This window comes from Camelina sativa, chromosome 11 (genome assembly GCF_000633955.1).
Source record: "Camelina sativa cultivar DH55 chromosome 11, Cs, whole genome shotgun sequence".
NCBI lineage: Eukaryota > Viridiplantae > Streptophyta > Magnoliopsida > Brassicales > Brassicaceae > Camelina > Camelina sativa.
Window position 1 is genome coordinate 43,619,705 of NC_025695.1, and position 9,780 is coordinate 43,629,484.

The 9,780-nt window shown below is 36.4% G+C and overlaps 2 protein-coding genes and 1 pseudogene across 2 annotated transcripts; all 3 read right to left on the reverse strand.

Annotated features, from left to right (window-relative positions):
• LOC104726190 (putative FBD-associated F-box protein At5g56440) lies at window positions 1,402-2,871 on the reverse strand. Its single transcript, XM_019232519.1, has 2 exons — window positions 1,933-2,871; window positions 1,402-1,845 (listed from the first exon to the last, which is right to left on the reverse strand). Exons 1-2 carry the CDS (start codon window positions 2,788-2,790, stop codon window positions 1,402-1,404), a joined length of 1,302 nt encoding a protein of 433 aa, XP_019088064.1. The 5' UTR covers window positions 2,791-2,871.
• On the reverse strand, window positions 4,388-6,068 carry LOC104726189 (probable ADP,ATP carrier protein At5g56450). Its single transcript, XM_010444992.2, has one exon. It carries the CDS (start codon window positions 5,715-5,717, stop codon window positions 4,731-4,733), a length of 987 nt encoding a protein of 328 aa, XP_010443294.1. The 5' UTR covers window positions 5,718-6,068; the 3' UTR covers window positions 4,388-4,730.
• Window positions 7,500-9,566, reverse strand: LOC109127191 (annotated as a pseudogene).

Genomic DNA, 9,780 nt, shown 5'->3' on the forward strand with positions numbered 1-9,780 from the left:
GAATCACAGCACCATAGTCTTTTGTGATTCTACAGACCAAAGTTCTTTACTTAAGCCACGTTTTGCAATACCCAATCTGATGATTTAAGATGTAAACATAAGGAGTCGATATAGATTGCCGAATCCGACAAATTATTTAACTCGAAGAGTATCACCGCTTGAAAGCTGAAAAAGAAGAATCAGGGAATAAGAGTAAAAGAATTTATTCTGTAAAAGTTTTTATTGGATTTTAATTTATAAAAATTTTTGAACCCTTCAATAAAATTATCAACAGGGAATAAGTGCACGATTTTTAAGAATTGTTTGAGAGTATTTATAGTTTTGTTGATTAGTTTTCTAAAATGTTGTATAATATTCCAAACAATCTGAATTCATTAACAATCCAAGATTCTTTTGTTTTATAAAACTTTTAATGATTTTGTAAAATTCTTAATCCAATAACCCAAATTTGTTAAGATTTTAAATACTTTTTACAAATCACAAACTAATAACACTAGACTTTAGCAGAGTTTAATCTAATAACAACAGATTTTACATAAAATTTAAATCTTTAAAATTCAATTCAAATTTCTAACCAATAACCCCACTAAAGGAGAGAATAGAGATATATTCGTATTTGAGTTAGCCTATTAAGTTTCTTCATTTGGCCCATTTATATATGTTATTTTCTAACCCCATTAAAGTTTTTGTAGACAAAAACTTTTGGTAAAGGTCACACAGCCACACACAAAAGCTGAGTGTCTTGCCTTACAAGGAAACAAATATCACATGCAGCCTTAATGAGAACCTATGGAACCTGAGGACAAGTAGTCCAAAGTTGCAGCCAAGGTTTACAGCCATAAGAAGATATCTGCTCCGCTCCGTTCGATTAAGATTAGAGTTGACAACACAAGCCTAAATCCATCTCTCTTTTTCGTCTGTCGCTGTTAAATATGTTTGGTGCCAGACTCTTGTAGAAAACTCGCAGTCAATAGAAGAGATGGTGATGTGATTCTGTACTCGAAGAACAGTGAGTGCAAAATAATGGAACCATAAACCCCCTCAAAGTCTTCTATCTCTGGTTGGTAGCCTCTCTGTGCCTGAGAAGGAGTCCACAGTTGTAGGCAAGTTCACCTAAGAGCAAAGTCTGATTATATAGTGAAACAATATTTCTGTTTGGGTATATAACTCTAAATATTAAGGGAAAAAACTATCCATCGTAAATCTAAAAAGAAAAACAGAGAGTATGGTTGGTTTCTCATGGTCATAATGACACCAATTGAGAAGAAAACACCAATAACTTGAGAAGAAAAGACAGTACGTGTAACGAGAATCACACAAGTCAAAACTTGTAAATTTTTCAAAAACTAGTAAAGATGCTCCAAGAATGAAAACGAAAACGACTATTTGAATTACCATGCTTCAGATGAACGAAAGCCGACATTTGCTAGAACTCCTCGGCGTAGACGATAGCTCTTGCAGCATCTTGAGCTTCTCGCTATCATTGGTCGATTTCGAGGGTCTAATACGCATTTTCTTTAGCTGTCCAGAGTTCTCTAGCAAATACATCGCCACTTTTTTCTCTGCTTGTGTTCCTTTGTAATCAATCCACTCAACAGTTTCAAGACTCGAAGCCAAACATTGAGGAACAGAACTCGGCTGCTCCCATTGAGTTTGGACATCTACAGAACTGCTGTAACATTTCTGGAGAGGTTTTACCTTTGAATGCAATCTAACTTGTTTTAATTCGAATCTGAGAACTCGGAGTTTAGGTGTATGGTTGAGTATAAGACGAAACCAATCTAAAGAGCATGTACAAAGATTTAGAGATACTAGCTGACTGAAAACGCCTAGAGGACATGAATCCTGCAAGTGACATCATAACTGAATTGAACTATTTTGTAATCACAAAGAGAATATGTTAACCAACAAAAACACATATAGAGATATTACCGTCGGTGGATGTAAACACAAGGAAACGTGTTTGGCTGAGATAAGCCATCCCTCAAACATCTTAGAATCACCTTGTCGAAGCTTGATATCGGCCTTTACGAGGTAAGGCATTTTCACTAATGAATAGCACCAAGTAAACTGGTTAGCAATCGTTAACGACTTTAAAGAAGGAGCGTTGATAACAAAACCAACATCATCTCCCGGAAAATGAGAACCACAGTTCAAGTCTATGATAGATAATCTCCGCAATGAAGGAACTGCGATAGTGAAAGTTTTCAAGTTGTCATTGGTGCCTCGAACCAGTCTCAGATCTTCAAGGACAGGGCAACCAGAAAAAAATCTACCGGCAATCTCTTCGCTTGAGAATTTCACAAGATAAAGGATCAAAACCTTGAGTGATGGGAAACAAGTTGTCAAAGGAACATAATCCAGAATGAACTCTGCTTGTAGGTTTAAACTCACAAGGGTTGCACATGTATACAAGTCCCTAGGCAACCGTATGGGCTCTGAACCAGGTCTATATCGGCAACAGTAAAGGTTGCGCAACACACGAGAACTTGCAACACTAATCCATGTTTCAATATCCGTAGGACAGCAATTTCGATCAACTATGAGTAACACAGATTCTAGGACAGGAGCCTTGTGTAGTAGCAAAAACTTGTCAACAAAACGTGAAGCTTTCCAATACACAGTGTTTGGATCCTTATACATTAGATCCAAATAAACAAGCCTGGGAGTAAACTTCCAAAGTGAACACCAACGTTTTGACAAAAGGCTTGTGGTCACGGCATCTTTAGATGTAAGCGAAGACAGTATCTTCAAGAGCAAGTCATCTGACAAGAGACTTATCCTATCCATTGCAACCTAACCCTTTAAAGTTTCTCAAAAGCTTCAGTCTCTGCTGTCCCTCTGATGAATTTGTTCCCGATACTATTAATACATCTTGCTTTCTCAAGCCAGTAGCAATTTCGCAAACCCTAGCAAATCAAATTAACTCAGCATACGAAAATAGAATTGATAGCAAAAAAAGAAAAGATCAGAGAAAGGTTTAACCTTTAGTCTCGTTCGTCGCCTCAGGGAGAAACCCTAAAATCCTAATTGCATTTTCTTAGCGAAGAAAGTTCTTTCATATTTACATCAGGAAAAGAAAAGAAACTGAAAAAAGGCTTATTCGTTTCCTAGTTTAAGTATATTACATTTTTTTTCCACAAAAGTTTAAGTAAAATACACGAAAACAGATTATTTTTCTTTTTCTTTTTCTTATTGTTACTTTTTACTTCTCCAAAATATACCAAAAAAAAAAAAAGATTTCAATATTTTCGTATCCAATCAGGTCTGAATCCTATGTTAAAATCCAAAAATTGTAAATTTAATAAAATCCTGAAAATTTTGGTAACAATTACATTGACTCATGATTCCATCCATTATATATTAGTTAAACCGATCGCAACACTTTATAAACTTTTTATAATTATATACAGTATATTGAGTAAAAGATGTTATATTGAGTAAAAGATGTTATTTGTTATTTTTTTATGAAAACTTCACTATAACATCTGAAAAATGAACGAAATGGTGACTGAAATAACCTAAACTGGTTGTTGTAATGCATTATTAGTTTAGTTTCCTCATGAGTGATATAATCATGCATTATATATTTTTTTTGTTTAATAATTTATAATCATCACTAAAAAAATCCCCCAAATTTTACTAGAGCCTAAAGTTAGTTACTCACTTACTCTGTTTCAGCCAACGAACTCTAATTTCGCACTCTTTGACCTGATCAAGTGCTTTCAATTCAACCTCCTTTACTTTTTCTCCCCAAGCAAACCAATAGATAGAGAAGTAACATAGAACTAAAAAACACTGTTCTGAAAGAATCGATCTGCCCAAATATTTCGATACTGCATAAAATGAGTAAATCTTGAAGTGCTTCGTTTCAAATACTCGGAAGATATTTGCCAGAGTAGAGAAAATATATAATCTTTGTGGCCTTATTGGTAGAGTATTTAACTTGGTGCCACTGATTCATCATCGCCAATGAATAAATCATGAAGCTTGATTTCTTCTGTTCAGCATTCGTTTAAGGCATGTCTTTTACATATACAAACACCTATCATCCCAACTTAAAAAAATGAAACAGAGAGATCACAAAAAAAATGAGGAAGAGAGAGTCGAAGAGGAAAAACACATTCAGTAAGGCAACTTCCAAGCGCTTCAGCACAGCAAAACATTTCAAGCAGTATCACTAAGAGACCTCATAAACTTATTGCATCAAAAACAAAGGAGAACCTACTACTGTTTTAATGATGCATCCTTTGAATATCAGAAAGATTGTTAAGAGTTGTCTTGCTAGTTTCTGACTCGCAAGAACAGCAGAAAGGTTGCAGCAACCACGTATAAGGAGAAACCATCGTACAATGTCTTGGAGAGACCCACTTCCATAGAACAAGAGTAGATCAAAGTTCGAGCCTTTGTAATCTTATCAATAATGAAAACTCAAATTGATGACAAATTATATCAAAAACGAATGCAATACTTGGGATTAGACCAATCCATGTCTTTTATTTACAAAATAGTTTCCTTCTTTTTCTTTCCTCAATACACACAGAAGTCTATAACAAGAAGAAAAGAATCAAGATGCATAGCCAAATCCTCAAAAACGAATATTATCACCTAAAGCTTTCTCTCTACATATGTCTCCTTGTTAAGGTGTAGTAACAAAATGAATAATCCTTCTTCTTCTGTCTCTAATATGGATTGACAAGGCTTACCTCTCAGCTTGTTAATCTTACTCCTTAGATCCCTCCCCAATTCAAGAACTTCTTCACTTCATCATAAAAAACCAAGATAGCAGCCGAACCTGTGCTTCTAAACATATTAGAGAGTGCTCCACGGTAAAAAGAAGCCAACCCCTCACTCCTATATATCTTCTTCCAACAATCCAATGTGTTACGGTACATCGGATGCTCCATCCCGGATTGCATCATTATCCGTCTACGAACTGTATCCAACGGGTAAGAAGCCAATCCAGCAGAAGTAGTCACAGCTTGAGCCAAACCCCATCTCTTCCACAATGCCAACTCCGGTTTTGAATCCTCTGAGAAAACCTCCTTAACCGTATCAAACCCTCCAAAGTATAAGCCACGGTGAATAATCACACCGTGTAGAGACGCAGGTAAGCCTCTATAAATTCCTCTAACCCCATCTTTCTTGTGAATCGTCGACAAGAAATGATGGATTCCTCTGAACTGACGAGCTTCAGGCTTCCCAATGTCAGCAGCTAAACGAGTGTGTGCGATATCAAGAGGGTAAACAACAATCAAAGCAGTACAACCAGCTGCAGAACCAGCCATGAAATTAGCTAATGCACCAGAGAAGATATGATTCTCTTGAGAGCTACTGTTTCTAAGAATGCTTCTATATAGATCCTTGAGAGAGAAATTGAGAGCAACCGAAGGGTAATAACGAAGCACACTGCTCCCATTGCCTCTCCATAAAGATATAACACCTTCTTCTCTAACCGTACGGAAGATAAAATCGAACATTCCTTTGAACCTTCTCTTCCCTGCGTCTCCAACGATTGCTATGTTGCTCTCTTGTGTTTGTAATAAAAGCTTCGCTCTTTCGATTGGAGCCACGATCGTGTGAACAACGCCCCCCATTACAGCACCAGCAAGCAAATCTTTTTGGAAATGTTTGAGAGTTTGAGGAAGCGACAATGGTGGTTGATTCCTTCGATTTCTTCTTGATGGGTCTTCTTCGTCTTCTCTTGAAATGCGCATCTTCGAAAAATGCAGTCAACAAGGCACAAAAGTCTCGATCTTTGAACGGAAGACACCAAATTTGAAAATGGGTTCGATTCGAATTACTCAATCCGGCATTATATTGAGGACGAAACGATTACTCGTAAGCAACACAACTCGTGGATTCCAAAAAAACAGGGGAAATCAAGAAAACCCTAGAAATTCTCATAAAGAGAAAACCAAAACCTCAAGCGACGATTTAGAATCACAAGAAAAAAAAAAAAAAAAGAAAGACAGAGATTTCTTTGTATTCGATTGATGGAGATGGTTTGGTACCTTGCGTGGATTCGAACTCAAGCCACAACGAGATAAAGCTTTCAAGAGATGCTGCGAGAGATAGAGAAGAACTTAAGACTTGAGAATTCTGATACATCAAAAATTGGGCTTGGGCTTAACGTTCATAGCCCAATATATGATAGTTAAACAGCCTTAAAAATCAGGAGAAAAGAAGTTTGTCATCACTCTGTTATATTTTCCTTGATCGTTTTCTTGAAAACAAAATGTAAGAGCAAATCTTCAAGAGACTATTTCAATTTCTTCTTAATCCAATATAAGTTTACATGAACTTGAACCCCTAGGCAGAGAAACCAACTCCTTTTTAATTCCCTTAGAGAACTGCAGATTTACCTTATTGAGCTTGAGAACTTAGGAGCATCAAAGTAAGTAGTTCCCACCATTTTGGGCAACATCCACATAGCTCCAGGTGGACGAGCTGATAGAAGTCAATATTATGCTGAAGCTGCATAGAGAATGTCAGAACCATGAGTAGTAGTGCAAATGCTAAATAATTGAATCACAACAAAAGAAAAGGAAAGACAGAGATGGTTTGGTTCCTCGCGTGAATTCGAACTCAAGCCACAACTAGATAAAAGGGAGATGAAAAAGGCCGTAAGCTTTCAAGAGATGCTGCAAGTGCGACGAAACATAGAAACAGAGACCGGAGAATTTTGATAATAACTAATTTAATCAACAGTTACTTCATTTTGAGAATAAAACCAGTAGAGGGGGAATTCATACAACTGACTGATATGCAGTTTTCTCTCTATTAAACATCTTAATAGCTTGAACAACTAAGGGGGTGTTATTCAACCTTGGATTTTAATGGTGTTGGGTGTATTTCAAAATTCAGCGTTATTCAATTAGGTATTTTAAAAAGTACAATAAAATCTGATGTTATTGGATTTAACATTTGTTAGATGATTTTAAAGCACTTGTAAAATCGTTGTTATTCTATTTCCAGTAAATTTTGTTTCACTTTAGATTTTAACATATTTTACATCATCGTCATCGTCATCATCCTCATCATCGTCATCGTCATCAATAACGTATTGTAAAATCGTCATTGTCATTATCCTCATCATCATCGTCCTCATCATCGTCCTCGTCCTCATCCTCGTTGTCGTCGTTGTCGTCATCGTCGTCGTTGTCCTCTTCTCCAGCCACGATAATTGTCCCGTCATTGATAATTGTCCCGTCATTGAAGCTTTAGTAAGCAATCAATTTGTTGCCTTCGACATGGGAGTATATGGTCACGAGATGGATGATAAATCCTCTCAAAGGATCCAGGGAGGAAGGGCAATCAAGCCTACTCAAAGAGTCTAAGAATTGCAATGGACTACGGTAGGTGGGCGTAACATAATTTAACAGTTGCATTACTAACTAAGGTAACGCAACGTAATTATACAAAGTTTAATTATTTGGTTTTAATTCACAACATAATTTATGGATAAGTTATATTTTTTTTTTATTTACTTTCAAAAATAAAATAAAAAGTCTACTAGTAAATGACTTTCAAAACCATGAGTAAAGCTTTTCAAATCCTAATGACATCCAAATCCACATTCAAAGCATTTACAAAACCATTAGACTCTGAAATTTACTAATATTTTAAATCCATTAAACACCTTTGTTGAATAACACCCCCTAAATATTTTTTTTTAATCCAGAAGAAGCTGACATGAGCTTGAAGCCCTAGGCAGAGAAATCAACTCCTTGCGTTTCCGAGTTGGAATTTTCTCCCAAGAAAAGATGGCGGCAGTCTTTAACATTCTTGCGTTCTTGAGGATGTACGCCACCACTTTCTTCTCTTTCCGTCTTCCATTGTAATTTTCCCACTCAAAATTATTAAGATGGCTCAGCAAACACTCAGGAACAGAACTCGGTTGTCCCCAATGGACTTCGTTATATCATAGCGCTCCTTACACTAAAACAAATTATAGTGTATTAGACCATGAAACTAGAACTTTAAGACAATAAAACGAGTATAGAAACCGTATGTATCAGGGCAGGGTATATGTACTTTATTCAGTTTGAGAACTTGCAGTTTAGGAGAACTTTCAAGCATCCAAGTAAGTAGATCCCACCACTTTGGGCTGCATCCACATAGCTCTAGGTGAACAAGCTGATAGAATTCAATACGATGCTGAAGATGCATAGAGAAAGACAGAAACATACACACATTAGTAATAGCGCAATGAAAAAAATATTCACATCACAGAAAATATGTTGTGTTTTTGTTTACCATTGAACCATGTAAACATAAAGAGAGGTGCTTGACTGATGTAAGAGATCTCATCAGCTTTTCAGGACTTTTGCAAACAAGCTTCACATTCGCCACAACCACCTCAGGCATATTCTCACTCGAACACAAATGACCTAAGTCATAGGTATTTCTACATAGTTCAAGTACTTCAAAGACGGGACATTAATCACAAAACTATCGTTGGAAAAGAATGGTATTCCTACAGTACGGTATTCTTCTTCTGTATACACATCAATTATAGAGAATCTCTCTAACGAAGGCATTATAACAGAGAAGGATTTGAAAGACCAATGTTCAGTTTTGTCCACAACCAACTCCTTGAGAACAGGACAACCCGCTAAAAGATTGCGATGGGATTCTTCGTCTATGTACTGCAAACTCAGAAGGTGTAATGTTTTCAGAGACGAAAGCGTAACCTCAAGATCCCAAGGAACATCCAGAATAATCGTTTTATAGAGTTTCAAAACCACAAGGTTCTCAAACGTATACAGACACAATGGCAATATGAATGACTTATCATCATCCAGGTGAAAACGGTTAATCTCAAGTTCACGCACTTGGCGAACAATGGCAATTCTGATCCATGTTTCCATATCATCAGTACTAGACAAAGTACCAAGATTGAACTTCAAAGTCTCGAGACGCGGAGACTTATGCAATACCATAAACCTGTCGACGTATTGCCGAAATCTCTTGAAACCATCATCAAAGTATCTACCATCATAATTATAGTCGAACCCATCGTCAAAATCAAGTTTACGAACCATTGTCCAAAGAAACTTCCAACGTATCGACAAAAACATTGTTTCCACAACAATTTTGGTAGGGAGTTGTGACAAAATCTTCAAGAGCAAATCATCCGAGAGATTACTAATCCTGTCCATTTCTAAAACCCTAATCAAAACCTAAATTTTCAACCTTTTAGATTCAATCGAAGATATATCTGATTACAGTACCAAAACAGCAACAAATACACCAGAACTATTTACGGGATTCAAAGTCTGTATCTTCCATAGAACTAAAACAAACCCTAACAAGCTCAAATCGATGAGAAGAGAAGAAACCCGAAAACGTAGACGATGATGAAGCAGAATCAAAAGAACCGATACTTCTCCTTGAGGTTGATTCTGTTTCTCCGTGCTTTGAAACACATTGAGAAAGGAAACAATGAGTGAAGAGTGTGACAATGAGAGTGAGAGAGATGCTCTGGCCTCTGGAGTCTGTAGAAGAACAACAACAGATCAGAGAGAGAGAGAGACAAAACAAGATAAAGGTGAAAGCTTTCAAGAGATGCTGCGAAAGATAGAAACTTAGGAGACTAGAGAATTCTAATACATCAAGTATTGGGCAGTATTGGGCTTGTGCTTGGGCTTAACGTTTATAGCCCAAAAATATAATAACTAATTTAATCAAAATTGAAAGCGAAATAAAAAAATCAGTAAAAGTATATATTCGTCGCAAAATTTATATTTTTTTTATAAAATAAAAACTTGGAAGAGA

Bases quoted from the DNA above. Each gene is read 5' to 3' on its own strand.
- LOC104726189 (XM_010444992.2), bottom strand. From the start codon at position 5,717: ATGCGCATTTCAAGAGAAGACGAAGAAGACCCATCAAGAAGAAATCGA.
- LOC104726190 (XM_019232519.1), bottom strand. From the start codon at position 2,790: ATGGATAGGATAAGTCTCTTGTCAGATGACTTGCTCTTGAAGATACTG. The intron at 1,846-1,932 runs GTAATATCTCTA...TGTCACTTGCAG, and splicing joins TGTGTTTACATCCACCGACG to GATTCATGTCCTCTAGGCGT.